Genomic DNA, 16,053 nt, shown 5'->3' with positions numbered 1-16,053 from the left:
GCCAGGAGGCCAGTGTCACTGGATCAAAAAGTACATTTTTTCCCACAGACTCTACAAAACGTGTCATTTTCCTTTTTTGTCAATTTAGCCAGTCTGATAGGTGATATGGTACCTGAGTTGTTTCAATTATCATTTCTCTTTTGTAGTTGTTGTTGTTCAGTTGTTTTCAGTCGTATCTAACTCTTCATGACCCCTTTTGGAATTTTCTTGGCAAAGATACTTAAGCAGTTTGCCATTTCCTTCTCCAGCTCATTTTACAGATGGGGAAACTGAGGCAAACAGGGTTAAGTAACTTGCCCAAGGTCACATAGCTATTAAGTGTCTGAAGCCAGATTTGAACTCAAGAAGAAGAGCGTTGGGGCAGCTAGGTGGTGCAGTGGATTCCAGCCTTGGAGTCAGGAGGACCTGAGTTAAACTCCAGCCTCAGACACTTGACACTTAATCCCAAACGCTCACCAAAAAGCAAATGAAAAAAAAAAGATGAGTGTTCCTATCTCCAGGCCTGGCATTCTATTCATTGAACCACCTACCTGCAAATAATCCCTATTTCTGGGTATATATGACTCAGTACGTGGTCAAAGATGATTAATTCCCTGGTTGCCTCAGTGGTCCAATGGAGGAGTTAGAATACTCCTTATTCTTCATTATCACTTCCTGACTTTCCTTCCACCACCATCACTCACCAATCTGTTTTCCTTTGAGGTCTTCACTATCCTAATTCGTCATCCAATCTAGATCATCGTATCTATTATCTATTAGCTCCTAGGACATTCTTCCTTTCTCAACGAGTTCAGGGCTAGCTCATAGCCTTTCTCTTCACAAGTTCTACTCTCATACCAGGGGACTTCAGCATACATATTTAGTTCTCTCAAACATACTTAGTTCCTAAATTTACTTGGATGCCATGACATAACTGCTACTCTACCTCAGCTCCACACAGAGAAGGCCATGGCATTGACATTAAGCTCTACTTCTCTGTATATAAACTCAAAAATTCATCTATCCAATTATAATCTTTTGGGAAAGCTAGGTGGTGCAGTGGATAGAGCACCAGCCCTGGAGTCAGGAGGACCTGAGTTCAAATCCGGCCTCAGACACTTGACAATTCCTAGCTGTGTGACCCTGGGCAAGTCACTTAAACCTGAATCCCTCACCAAAACAAACAATTATAATCTTTATCATTGCATTTTGTGCCTTACAACCCCTACCACTGTTTGTGATCCTTATAACCTTAATTATGTACTCTCCTCTCTTCCATATTTTGACCCATAATGAACCAGATAAACTTTATACTATCCTTTACTCTTTAATTTCTTGACCCCTTGTTTTATGACTGATGATATCCTGCCAACCTTGTATGGCTCCTTCACTACTATTACTGTACTGCTGAAAAAAGCTGGAGAAAATCATGAAACTGTATTGACTTAGTCCACTATAAATTTGTTATCTCGTTTCTACTGAGCCCTCACTACAGTGAGGCATTCACTCTGCTCCTTCCTGATCTACTTACTATCTCACTCTACACAGATGCTTTTCCAGACATTTCGATTTATCCATAAGGCTTCCTCCCATACTCTCTGCTGAGGCTTTCATCTCATGCTTCACTGGAAAAAGCTGAGGGTTGTTTACCAAGAGCACTGCCTTCTATCCTTCTCATTTCAAATCACTCAAAAACCTTCCTCCGTTATCTTCTCCTTCACACTGATTTCCACTGAAGAAGTGACCCTTCTTACCAAGTCATATCCCTCCCTCTACATGCACCATGTCATTTCAGTTGTGTCTGACTCTTCATGACCCCATTTGTGGGGTTTTTTTTGTTTTTTGGGGGTTTTTTTGGCTAAGCAATGGGGTTAAGTGACTTGCCCAGAGTCATACAGCTAGTGTCATGTGTCTGAGGCCACATTTGAACTCAGGTCCTCTTGACCCCAAGGCTGGAGCTTTATCCACTGCAGCACCTAGCTGCCCCCTTATTCCTATTCTTCTAACAGGAACAGGTGTTATACTTTGTCAGAACTTTTTCTGCTTCAACAGAAATGATTATATGATTTTTGTTTTTGTTATTAATATGGTCGATTTTATATAATTCAAATATATTGCTGCAATTTCCTTGCCAATATTTCATTTAAAAAATTTTGCATCGAAATTCATTAGGAAAATTTGTAGCTTTTTTTCTGTTTTGACACTCCCTAGTTTGGATATCAAGATCATATTTGTGTCATAGAAGGAATTTGGTAGGATGCCTTTTTACCTTTTTTTCAAATAGTTCATGTAGTATTGCAATGGCTCTTTAAATGTTTGGTAGAATTCACCCCAAATCCATCTATGTCTGTTTTCCCCCCATTGGGAGTTCACTCATAACTTGTTCAATTTCTTTTTCTATGGTCAGGTTATTTAAATATTCTATTTCTTGTTCTGTTAATCTGGGTAATTTATATTTTTTTAAACATTCATTTAGATTGTCGGTTTTATTGGCATATATATAGTTGGGCAAAAACAGTCATAATAATTGCTTTTATTTCTTCTTCACTAGCTGCAAATTTACCTTTTTTTCATTTTTGATACTGGTAATTTGGCTTTCTTCTTCCTCTTCTAAATCTTTGATCTCTATCAACTCTCATTCTCTACAAACATTCCTACAAGCATCCCTATCTTTAAAAAATTCACTTGATCCCTCCATTCCCACCAGATATTGTCCTACGTCTCTCCTCCCTTTTATGAGAAAGATATCTATAATAAATGCTTCTCCTTTCTCTCTTTTCTAAACACTCTGTAGTCTGGCTTCTTATCTCATCATTCAACTCCTCTCCAAAGATATGATCTCTCAATTGCCAAGTCTAATGTCTTTTTCTGTCTTCATCTTTCTTGACTTCTCCTTTGACTCTGACAAATACCCTCTTTTCGTGGACACTTTCTCCCATCCGTCTGACCACTCCACAGATTGCATTGCTGTTAACTGTCCTCCAGATCATGTTCATTCACTGCCAAGTGTCTTCTCTTGCTTTTCTATACTATATTACTTGGTGACTTCATCTGTTCCCACGGGTTCAATGATAAACTCTACACAGATGATTCTCTGAATCAAAAAACAATGACAGAAAAGTCATTTGGGGCTCAGTTGTTTCAGGTTTTAAAAGCTTTTTTAAAGTTTATATTTTATCCTAGAGGCAATAAGAAACTACTGGAGTTGACTGAAAAGGGATGTTACATGATTGAATCCATGCTTAAAGAAAAGCCATGGGACAGCTAGGTGGCACAGTGGATAGAGCACCAGGCCTGGAGTCAGGAGGACCTGAGTTCAAATCCAGCCTCAGACACTTGATACGTACTAGCTGTGTGACCCTGAGCAAGTCACTTAACCCCAATTGCCTCACCAAAAAAAAAGAAAAGAAAAGAAAAGCCATGTGTAGTGAATCCATCTGTACTGGAGTTGTGAGAGACTTGAAAAAAGACCAATTAGTGACCATTGCAATAGGTAAAAATGGTATAAGATGGTAACTGTATGAGTTAGAAGAGGTCAGAATTAAGAGACATTGGGGAGATAGACACTGTGCAACTGATTTTGATATATGGGGTGGAGAAAAATGAGCAGTCACATATGATGCTGAGGTTTTGATAGTGTTAAAAACTTAAGCAAGGAACTATGCAGCAATTTCACTTAGATTTCATACAATGTGAAGTGTTTGCTAGCTCTAAGCCTGCTGAGATTTCAGTTAGCAATCACTGACCTCAGAAATCTTCATGATGAAAGACTGGTCTACTTATCTAGCTAACTATGAACAACTGTTCTCTAAATTCCTTCAAGCAAATTTAAATAAATACAGCCCTTACTCTGTTAGAAAACATTAAGGATACTAACAAAGGACAATGTATTTGGTCAGTTCAGGAAAAATGATGGCAACAAAGTTAGCAGAAATAACTGTGAAGTAGCTAAGAAATTTAGTAAATGGGTAAATATCCCAGCACACATAGAAATTATAGCACTTTCCTCCATTATATCATTTGGCCACTAAGTCTACTTCACAAGCAGTATTCACAATTCAGACTTTTTTTTGCTGAATACAGAAATACTGCAGAAAAAAGACAATGATGAAGGCTTATCCAAGAGACTATAATAAATATTATTTGTGTGTATCCTTAAATAATTTATCTTACAGGTAGTATATTGATGACTTTTTTTCATTACCACAAGTTACATAACTGTAATATAAAATCAGATTAGTCAAATTGCACATGAAACAAATTAATTATAAATGTGTTTCTAAAGTACTTAGGCCATCTTGCAAGTATTTTTCCCACTTAGACATTGTTGTTATTGTTCAGTTGTTTTCAGTCATGTCTGACTCGTCATAGCCCCATTTGGGATTTTCTTGGCAAAGATACTTGAGTGGTTTACAATTTCCATCTCCAGCATGTTTTACAGATAAGGAAACTGAGGCAAACAAGGTTAAGTGATTTGGCCAAGGTTATACAACTAGTAAGTCTCAGAGGCTAGATTTGAACTTAGGAAGATGAGGCTTCCTCACTCTAGGCCCAGTATTCTATCCATAGCACCACCTAGATGCCCTACTTAGACTTTTTTCACCTGGTTTTCAAATACAGAAAAAGAAAATGCCTAATATTATTTATTTCAATGTCATTTGGTGATTTTTAGTTTCTTCAAAGAGGCTCCAAGGGTGGGACACTTGCAGTCTCAGGGCCACATGTGTCCTTCTAGGTCCTTGGGTGCGGCCTTTCGACTGAGGCCAAGTTTTACAGAACAAATCCTTTTATTAAGGGGATTTGTCCTGTGAAGTTTGGATTCAGTCAAAAGGCCACATCTGAGGACCTATAGGGCCACATGTAGCCTCAAGGCCACAGGTTCCACACCCCTAGTACTGGGCTCAGGGGGTGGGAGGGAACGCAACCAAACTTGATATTTACTTAGAATAAAAATGTGTACTGTTTGTTCTACTTGTGTTCCTTTGATAGTTTTCGAATGTGAAAAATATTTGTCCGAATTTTCTAAAGAGGCATTTTTTTATTCTATTCCTCAGGGATAAGATTTCTAATTACACTGTTTATATATCATTCTACTGTAAGTTTTAGGTACTAGTTAAAAGAAAAGTCAAGAGAAGATGTAGGAAAATTGGAACACCAATGTACTGTTGGTGGAGTTGTGAACTGATCTAATCATTCTGGAGAGTAATTTGGACTATGCCCAAAGGGCTATAAAACTGTGCATACCCTTTGACCCAGCAATACCACTTCTAGGTCTGTATCCCAAAGAGATCATAAAATGGGAAAAGGACTCACATGTACAAAAATATTTATAGCAGCTCTTTTTGTGGTGCAAAAAATTGGAAACTGAAGGGATGTCCATCAATTGGGGAATGGCTGAACAAGCTGTGGTATATGAATGTAATGGAAATGATGAGTAGGCAGACTTCAGAAAAACCTGGAAAGACTTACATGAACTGATGCTGAGTGAAGTAAGCAGAATCAGGAGAACACTGTACAAAGTAACAGCCACACTATGCAATGACTAACTTTGATAGACTCAGCTCTTCTCAGCAAAATAAGGATCTAAGACAACTCCAAAAGACTCATGATGGAAAATGCTATCCACTTCCAGAGAAAGAACTTAGGAATCGGAATGCAGATGGAAGCATACTATTTGCTATCCTTTTCTTTTGTTATTTTGTTTTGATTCTTCTTTCTTGTGGTTCCCCCCATTGGTTTTAATTCTTCTTTACAACATGACTAACGTGAAATTATGTTTAATACGACTATATATGTAGAGCCTATATCAGACTGCATGCTATCTTGAGGAGGGGGCAGGGAAGGGAGGAGAAAATTTAGAACTCAAAATCTTATGGAAGTGAATGCTGAAAACTAAAACTAAACTAATTAATTAATTAAAAAAAAGTCAAGAATTACATAATCTGCAGCCTATATGATGAATATGTTTGCTGATAGAAGTGACCACTGAAATCTCAGCAATGTATTTTCCTTATGAGAACACAAAAAGTACATGTCAAATAAACTATGGAAAAATATTAAAAAGAATGTACATTGTTCCTCTCTTTAGATTATCCATGGCCCAAATACAGTTCTATACATTTTTTATTTTTCTGAGAACTGGAATGTTTCTCATATTTCTTACTATTCTGCATATTTTTCTTTGCATTTTTCTGGATATATGCTTTTAAGAAACTCATATATGATTGTTAAATGAATGTAAAGAACTTCATGTACGTATCTTTATTTTGTAATGTAATATTAAAAATGATGAGCTAGTTATTAGAAAAAAGAAGTTTTTAGCAAACATTTGAAAGTGTCAAAAGTCACTAATAATCAAAGAAATACAAATTAAAACAACTGAGATATTTTACCTGAGAAACATCAAATTGACAAATCAAACTGACAAAGATGGTAAAAGATTTTAAAATTCAATGCCAGAAGAGCTGTGGAAAAAATGCTGGTAGAGTGGTAAAACCATTTTGGAAAGCAATAAAACCTGAACAGACCTTTTCTGCCTCAGGGATTTTACTGTTAGGTTTACACCCTAAGGAGGTGTAAACAGATACACAAGAAGACATATATCTATTAAAATATTCATAGCCACACTATTTGTAATAGCAAAAAGCTGCAAATAAACTATGAATCTGATCATTTGGGAATGGCTGAAAAATTTGTGGGATAGGAATATAAGGTAATACCATTGTACTGAAAGGAACAGTAAATATGTAAAATACAAAGAAATGTGGAAAACTTACATGGCATGCAGTGAATAAAGCAGAAACAAAATAATAATATATGCATTGCTTGTAACTATACATATGAAGTCATTAAACAACCATTAAGTACAATGTGCTGTAATTTACAGTTTTAGTGTTGTACTAATCAAATTACCAAAGGGATATTTTAAAGAGTTAGACAAAATAATAAAATTCATTTTGTGGAACAAAAAATCTTGAGTATCAAGAGAATTAGTGAAAAATGTAGGCTTAAAGGGAAGATAGCATCTCCAGTTCTCAAACTCTATTATTAAAAAATGTAAACATAATTATATAACATAACATAATTATTTGGTATGTTAAGAAACAGAGGTGTAGTTCAATGGAACTAGAAAAAGAATCAAATAATTTAATTCAATAACTAAGTGTTCTATAAATTTGAAAACATAAATCATCTAGGAAAGAATTCCCTATTTGATAAGAATCGCTGAGAAAACTGGAAAGCAGTCTGGTCAAAATTAGGTTTACACTAGTATCTACAAAGTAGAGTAGGGAATGGCTAACAAACTGCAGTACGTTAGTGTAATGAAACAATTGTACTCTAAGAAATAATAAATATGATGAATATGGGGGAGGCATGGGAAGATATGACACAATTCAAAATATAGCTATTATCTGAGTACTAAAGATCATACCTTTAAATAAATAGAATGTCTAAGGAATAAATTATTAATCAAATAAGGTTAGAAGCAATTACAAATTATAAAACATATAATTTTAATTATATGAAATTGAAAAGCTTTGTAATGAACAAAATTCGTACAAATAGGACAATATGGGAAACAGTCGACTGGGGAAAAAAATCCTTGTATCGAGGACCTCTGATAAAGATCTGATATCCAAGATAGACAAATAATTAAAATATGTAAAAACAAAAGCCATATAATCATTTTCCATTACTTTTTTCTTGTTTTTTTGTTTTCTAGACATTTTTTAAAAACATAAATTCTTTGAGGATAGTTATTTCTTTTTTTTTTAACTTTGTAACCTCACATTGTACAAAGTAGGTGTTTAATTAAACTTAAATTGCCTTTGGTAAGAAACAAAACTTACAACTTCAAAATTAAAAATATATAGTAGAGAGGATTCTTAAATTTTCTACCAAAGACTCAGCTAATTCATAAAATTTTAATTCTTTCCTAATAAAAACTGATAAAATAAAAATCATTAAGGAACACTGAAAAATGTAAACAAGATCTCTACATCCTGAAAACCAGAATATTAAAAAATCCTATAAAATGAACATTTTCTTGTATTACACAAAAGTCTTGTTTCAATTCCATGGAAGAAACACTGGGTTTTCAAAGGCTATGCCATGGGAAAGCAAACTCTAGCACTTTCTACCAAGCTTTAATGGCTTAGAGACCTGTGTGGTAAGAAGACATTCGTTGCTCACAGATTAGCCACTGAATTTTTTGGCCATGACAACTTATAAAATAGAGAAAAAATTGTAATGGCTCTCAGTCATATACAATCTGGTGCCACTTTTACAATAAAGGTAATGGACTGGTGAAAAAGGTGGCAGAGAGTACTAAGATCTATAAACGCTAAGTTAACTGTTGATCCTCTAAAATATGCTGTCTTTTTTCTAGGGACCAATGAACTGACACCCTACTGAAATATCTGTACCACATGTACATTTGATAGAAGCAGTAATGATATAGTGGAAAGAGCACTGACTCTGGAATCAGAGGACTTAGATTTTAAAACACCTGCTAGCAGCTGCTAGGTGGCATAGTGGATAGAGCACTGGCCCTGGAATCAGAAGGGCCTGGGTTCAAATCTGGCCTCAGATACTTGACACTAGCTGTGTGATCCTAGGCAAGTCACTTAACCCCAACTGCTTAATACAGAATAAACTATATTCTTTAAAACACAAAAACAAAACACCAGCTAACAATGACCTTGGGCAAATCACTCAAGGTCACTCTGTTAGCTCTTGGTCTATGACCTCATGAAAGTCTTGCTACAGATTTCATAGGTGGCCTGCAGTGCTCCAGAAGAAGATGCGAATACAGGCATGCCTCATTTTATTGTGCTTCATTTTATTGCCCTTTGCAGATATTGTGGGGTTTTTTTTTACAATTCAAAGGCACCATCAAGATAATCTATCAGCACTATTTTTCCAACAAAATGTGCTCACATAATGCCTCTGTCACATTTTAGTAATTCTTGTAATATTTCAAATTTTTCATTATGATGATGGTGTGTGATCAGTGATCTTTGATGTTACTATTGCAATTGTTTCAGAGCCCCTCAAACTGCACCCATAGATGACAGCAAGCTCAATAAATGTTGTGTGTGTTCTGATTGCTCCTTTGGACATTCCTATCTCCCTCTCCTCAGGCCTCTTTATTCTCTGAGACACAACACTGAAGAACATTATGCAAACTTAGTCGATAAAGCAGCCGCAGAGTTTGAGAATGAGTCCAATTTTGAAATAAGTTCTACTGTGGGTAAAATGTTATCAAACAACATCGCATCCTACATAGAAATCTTTCGTGAAAGGAAAACTCAATCAATGTGGCAAACTTCACTGCTGTCTTATTTTAAGAAATTGGCACAGTTATCCCAGCCTTCAGCAACCACCACTATGATTAGTCAGCAGCCACTGGCATCAAGGCAAGACCCTCCACCAGCAAAAAGTATTATAACTTGCTGATGGTTAGCATTTATTTTAGCAATAAAGTATTCTTGTTTTTGTTTTTGTTTTAGGCAATTGGGGTTAAGTGACTTGCCCAGGGTCACACAGCTAGTAAGTGTCAAGTGTTTGGTCTGAGGCCACATTTGAACTCAGGTCCTCCTGACTTCAGGGCCGGTGCTCTACCCACTGTGCCACCTAGCTGCCCCATAAAGTATTCTTAATTAAAGTATGTACATTGTTAATGTAAACATAACACACTTAATGGACTACAGTATAGTATAAATATATGCACTGGGAAACCAAAAAATTCATGACTTGCTTTATTGTGGTGGTCTGGAACCAAACCCATAATATCTCCAAGGTATGCCTGTAGAACAGAGGAGCTTTTCTGCTGCCCCTGAAGAGCTGGTAAAATTAACGTCCCCATCATGTTATCTTCCCAGTCAAAAAACAGCCCCTGTGAATCACACTAGATATATATGTACTATTTATGTAACACATCGTCACATATTATACAATATTCATGGCTCACCCATAGTAGAGTCAACCTCAGTAGACTTCACATACTCCCTATTATCTATGTGCCATTTTGCCCAGAAAGCAGTGTGTTGCACTGAGCCAGCAAGTATGTGGGTGACACACAGAATCACACTGACACAATCTGAGGGTGAGCAAGGACTTCAGTGACCATCTGGTCCAACCTATACCTGAAAAGAATTCCTATTATAAACAAGCATGACAAATGGTCACACAGCCTATGCTTGAAGACCTTGGAAGGAAAATCCACCACCTCATCACACTTTTAACTGACATCAAATCTTAATTTGCTTCTTTGTAACTTCTACCAGCTGGGGGCTCTACCCTCCAAGTTCTACTGTTTAGGACCAAACTGAACAAATCTGATCCTTCTACACAACTCCACAAACACTTGGGGAGAGCTATCATGTCCTCCTTGAGTCTTTTCTCCTTTAATCTAAATATTCCCAGTTCTTTTGACAGATTTTCATATGACATGGACTCAAGGCTCTTTAGTATTCCACTGCCTTCCTCTGAGTATTCTTCAGTTTATCAACAACCTCTTAAACTTCAACATTCAAAACAGAACATAACGTTCCAGATAAATCTAAGCAGGGCAGAACCCAGTGGCATTGTTATTGTTGTTGTTCAGTTATGTTCGATCTTTGGTGATCCCATTTGAGGTTTTCTTGGCAGAAATACTGGAGTGGTTTGCCATTTCCTTCTCCAGCTCAGTTTATAGATGAGGAAACTCGGCAAACAGGGTTAAGGGACTTGCCCAGGGTTACACTGACTAGTAAGTGTCTGAGGCAGGGTTTGAACTCAGGAAGATGAGTCTTCCTAACTCCAGGCCCAGCACTCTACTCACTTTGCCACCTAACTGCCTAGTGGGATCATCAACTCTTTATTCCTATGTTTCTATGAATGTAGCACAAGCTCTTTTTAGCTCTGAAGGCTGCCATATACTGTTAACTGTGCTTTCTTTTCAATGAACACTCTAATTCCATCCTGAACAACTTTTTCATCAGACTCTCCTTTTGTCTTGGCATATTCTAAAGTGTAAGAAAGTCCATTACAACCTCTGATCCAGAACCCAACCTTCAGACCTACATTGTGGGTTTATCTTATGCACAGCTGCTGGTGTCAGGGTCAGGGCTGCCCGGGGGTCTGCAGCTTGCTCTTGCTCATCACCTGGACTGTAGCTTGCACTAATGAAGCAGACACCTTTCCCTCCTTTGCCTCCTACCCACCCGCCCCCCCACCCTTTCCAGGGAGGTTCTGCAGCAGCATAGCGGCTCTCAATGGACACTAGGCTGACATATACGATTGCTAATTCGTATTACACTTAACAGTCCATTAAAATCTCCAGATTTCTTTTAGATAAGGAAAACTATGCCTCTTCCAACTTGTATTTGTGAACGTGATTTCTTGCACCCAAGTATACGACCTTAAATTTAACCCTACTGCATTCTATCTTATTAGATTCTACTCTACTACTCTAACCTGTCAAGATTTGTTTTGGATACTGACTCTATCATCTAGTATGTTAGTTATCCCTCCCAGCTTTATATCACCTGCAAATCTGACAAGAAAGTTGTATTACTATCTAAGTCATTGATTGAAATGTAACAGCACAAGGCTAAGGACAGATTCCTAAAATACATCACTAAAGTCCTCCTGACAAGTAAGTCCAGCTGCCCCCCCAAGTTCTGAATCATCCAACTGTACTATCAGCTAATCTACATCTCTCCATCTCCTCCACATAAATAGCATGATATACTTTTATCAGCTTTGCTAAAAATCTGTGCAAATGAGTTCTACAGCATTCTCCTCACCTCCCGGTTCAGTAACCCTATCATAAATGGCAATTAGTCTGGCACAGCCTGTTCTTAACGAACTCTCTCTGTAATCAACACTTCCTTTTCTAGATGTTCAACAACCATTTCTTGAATGAATTTTCCCATCTCATAACTCCCACAGTAAAAATAACAATGCCCCACGGACTTTGGTTTGCATTCACAGTCTCTAAGTGTTCCTTGGTTAAAAAGAAAAAAAAAAATCTCACGAATGGCCTTAGGTTGTCCCCCTAAGGAATCAGGCCCAAAGCTGGCCTCTCATCCACTTTGGGTTTTCAAAAACAGAGAATTTAAGTGCATAAACAAGAATCACACAGAATGAGGTATAAATGGATTCCAACTCCCACCAGTGTGCATCACCGAGTAACGGTGCAAACTTTGCTGCCTCTGAAAATACAAATGCTTTTATTTGTAGAATAACCGGAAACAACAGGGGGTTCGAAAAGTATAAATATATCAGGCCGCCCAGGACGGTTCTTTCCCCATCTCCCATTTCAAAGATTAAAAAGGTTGTTAGCCCGGCCGGTCCCCTTTCCCCACTCCCCTCAAACTAGGAAGGCTGATTTTCGCTGGGGTCCCCCAAACAACCGAAGAAGGCAGTTTTTCGAGGGCGCCCCCAAACAAGAGGAGTGTTTCTCCGAAGGTGCCACCAGGCCGGGCAGGTCCGGGCGCCCCCTTCCCCTCTCCGCTCCTTGGCCCCCCCCCCCGCACCTTCGGGGAATCCCGGGAGCCTCCGCTTCCCCCACCCCGCCCCCACCCTTACACAAACACGACTGGGCCGCCACCAGAGCAGGGCAGTTCAAATGTGGAGCCGTCTCCTAGACACGGAATAACATAAACAGCTGCAAGGCTCTGGAAAAGAAAGGGAAAGATGCGGAGCCACCTGGGCCTCCTCACTGACCCGGTAGGGATCCTCCCCGCCCGCCGTAACGCAGGTAGCGTCCCCCATGGCCGCCACCGGCCTCGGCTGTTTGCGCCTGCGCGGCAGCGTCACGTGAGGTTCCTCCACCTGGAATGAGGCGAGGAGTTGCGGGGGGGCTGCGTCGCCGCCAGAGGCCGTGACTCAGGTGCGTTTGGAGGAGGTGTTCAGGGCCCTCTAGTCCTGCCCGCTCTAATTGCATTGCGTTGTGAGGCCCCTGATTGGTATGCTTGAGGAGTAGACAGACCGGTGGAAAGGACGCAGTGTGGGGCTGAAGTCTGGAGACCTCAGTTTGCCGACTTTCACCATCTTAGTCCAGGGGTGGGGACCCTGCAGCCCGGAGGCCCCACGTGGCCCTCTGGGTCCTCAAGTGCACCCCTTTTACTGAATCCAAACTTCACACCCGGGCTAGTCATTTAACCTCTCTATTCCTCAGTTGCCAAATTTGTAAAAATGAGGCCAGTAGTGCCTTGCTTCACAGGAATACTGCCGGAATGAGATAGACAAGGCAAAACCCTTAAAGTGCTATTCAAATGTCAATCATTAGTATTATTTGAATAGCGCTAGGCGGCACAGTGGATAGAGTGCCAGGTCTGGAATCAAACTCATCTTCCATCTTCCTGAGTTCAAATTTGGCCTCAGACACTTTCCAGCTATGTGACCATGGGAAAGTCACTTAACCCTGTTGGCCCCAAGAGCTGGAAAAGGACATGACAAACCATTCCAATATCTTTGCCAAGGAAATCCAAAAAGAGTTAAGTAAGACTCTGACAGGACTGAGCAACCAGTATGAACCCTGATTATACTTCATGTAAAAGCATAGGCAAACGTTGTGCAATGACTAATATTGATAAACTTAATCCTTCCCAGCAATACGAGGACCCAAGACATCGCCAAAGGCCTCTCCAAAGGCCTTGTGATGGAAAATGCTATCTACATCCAAAGAAAGAACTATAGAGTTTGAATGCAGATAGAAGTTTACTATTTTTTTCTTTTGTTGAGTTTTGTTTCTTCTTTCTGGTGGTTCCTCCAATTGGTTCTAAGTCTTATTTACAACATCACTAATGTGAAAATATGTTTAATAGGAATGTATATGTATAGCCTATATCAGATTGTGCACCAGACGGTGGGGAGGGAGGGATGGAGGAAGGGGGAGAAATATTTAAAATTCAAAAGCTTGTGGAAGTGATGGTTGATAAATCAAAATAAATTAATTTTAAAAAAGAAAAGCATAGGCAAAATTCAGCTGTGTTACATAAATCTTGTCCAGACCAAACACCAGTAAGTCACCAAGTAAAGCATCACTCAAGTGACTCGGGAAGCGTCCTATGTTCTCTGGTTCTTCTTTCCTATACCATTTTCATAAGGAACTTATAGCAATAGACTTCTGAAGACTTCTTCAAGATAGACAGAAGCAGTAAGGTGTTGTGGATAGAGAATTCAACGGGGAGTCAGAAGATCTGGATTCAAATTCTGCCTGAAAAGCCTCCTGTTCTGTATGATGAGCATGTTAGTGTTTGGCTGAGGAAAAGAGACCATCCACCAGTTAGATTCTCACCCAGATTTGGGCACTGAAAGTGATGTGTCCAGGAAAGAAAACTGTATGAATTGTCGTAGGGCAGAAGAACTAAACTCAGAAACAATTCCTTTCCTGCCCAAAACTACCACAGAGACTCCTAGGATTATAAAAACAAGCAATTTTGAAAGGCTTAAGAACTCTAATCAATTCCGTGATCAACCATGATTCATTCCAGAGGACTAGGGATGAAGAACGTTACCCACCTCTTGACATAGAGGTGATGGACTAATATTAAGAATGAAACACATTTTGGACATGATCGCTACGGGAATTTGTTGTACTCATTGATTGTATTTGTTATAAAAGTTTCATTTTTATTTTTCAGGATGGAGGGAGGAAGAAAAATAAATGCTTGACAATGAAACAAAATTAAAGGGAAAAAAAGAGGAAAGGACGAGAAGGTTGTGCGTTCCAGCTTGAAGGACAGCCTTGTTCAAAGGCACAGAGACAAAGAATGGCATGTTCTTCGTGGTGAGCAATGGGTAGAGCAGTTTGGCTGGAACTCTCACTCTTCCCCGGATGATACTCTATAATTCCTCTACCATGCCTGAACTCATCCAGAAGCTCACTCCATCCCTAGAATCCACACATTAGAAGTACCCCTCTGCCTCTACTCTTCCTGTGATTTGGATGGCTACTCCTAGAACCTCCATTGAAGGAGGGCACACAAGGCAGTCATACTTGGTTCTCTCCAGGCCACACTCCAGATGGACTTTGTCATTTTCCTTTTTTGTCAATTTAGCAGTCTGATGGTGTAAGGCAACACCTCAGAGTTACTTTAATTTGCACTTATCTAATTAGTAGAGATATGGAATATTTTTTTTATATGGCTATGGGTAGCTCATATATTTTTCTCAGAAATCTTCCTATTTGTATATTTTTACCATTTATCAGTCAGGGAATAACTTTTAATCTTATACATTTGAAACACTTCCCTATGTATCTTAGAAAAGAGACATTTATCAGAAAAACTTTTGGCAAAGATTTTTTTCTCCCCAATTTCCTTCTTCTCTTCTAATGTTAAATGCATTGGTTTTGTTTGCGCAAACACATTTTACTTTTACATAATCAAAATTGTCCATTTTACTTAATGTGAATCTTTCTATATTTTGTTTGGTCATGAACTATTCCCCATCCATAGATGTAATAGGTTATTTCTTCCATGCTCCTATTTTTATTAATGTCACCCTTTATGTTTAAGTCACATACCCATTGGAGCTTGTCTTGGTAAATAGTGTGAGATGTTGATTTATACCTGTTTTCAGTAAAACTGGTTTCCAGTTTTTCCAACAGCTTTTTTCAAATATTGAGGTCTTGCCCAGTAGCTAGAATCTTTGGATTTATTAAACACTGGGTTACTGTGCTCATTTGCTTCAATATATTGTGTACCTAATCTGTTCTACTGATGGCCCTCTCTCTTTCTTATCCAGGACCAAGTTATTTTGATGATTATACTTTGTGTCGTTATTAATTTTTAAATAGAATTTCTCTTTTTTACTTTTCCTGCTGTATTTTTTTTGGCAGTATATAGAAATACTGATAATTCATCAGTATTTATTTTAGATCTTTCAGCTTTCCCCGAAAATGTTAATTGTGTATGTGTTTGTACAGATACACACACACACATACACACATATATATGTATATACAAATTATCCAGAATGGATTAAAAGTGATTGGGAAGACTGGCAGCTGAGGAGGTGGGAGGGAATCAAAGCCTTACATAAAAATACTTGAGGGGCAGCTAGGTGATGCAGTGGATA

General features: G+C 38.5%; 1 protein-coding gene and 1 long non-coding RNA gene across 3 annotated transcripts in view; one reads left to right on the top strand and one right to left on the bottom strand.

Moving 5' to 3' along the window:
* The window catches only part of HSF2BP (heat shock transcription factor 2 binding protein), a 95,899-nt gene extending 83,045 nt beyond the window's left edge, over positions 1 to 12,854 (bottom strand). Inside the window, exon 1 of one of the 2 annotated variants that reach the window (XM_020973852.2) lies at positions 12,694 to 12,854. In XM_020973852.2, the coding sequence (XP_020829511.1) occupies positions 12,694 to 12,741 (48 nt within the window). In that variant the 5' untranslated portion in view covers positions 12,742 to 12,854. Of the gene's footprint in view, positions 1 to 12,555; positions 12,656 to 12,693 lie in introns of those variants that run through there. The other variant, XM_020973854.2, reaches the window with a different exon arrangement.
* On the top strand, positions 12,773 to 15,792 carry LOC144454456 (uncharacterized). The gene is made up of 2 exons (XR_013482846.1): positions 12,773 to 12,859; positions 14,616 to 15,792. It is a non-coding gene; the product is annotated as an uncharacterized LOC144454456 (long non-coding RNA).
* The last annotated feature ends 261 nt before the right edge of the window (positions 15,793 to 16,053 follow it).

This window comes from Phascolarctos cinereus, unplaced genomic scaffold, assembly GCF_003287225.1.
Source record: "Phascolarctos cinereus isolate Bilbo 61053 unplaced genomic scaffold, phaCin_HiC Scaffold_726;HRSCAF=1367, whole genome shotgun sequence".
NCBI classification, from domain to species: Eukaryota; Metazoa; Chordata; class Mammalia; order Diprotodontia; family Phascolarctidae; genus Phascolarctos; species Phascolarctos cinereus.
Note: the sequence above shows the minus strand (reverse complement) of the source record. Positions and strands in the feature narration are given on the sequence as shown.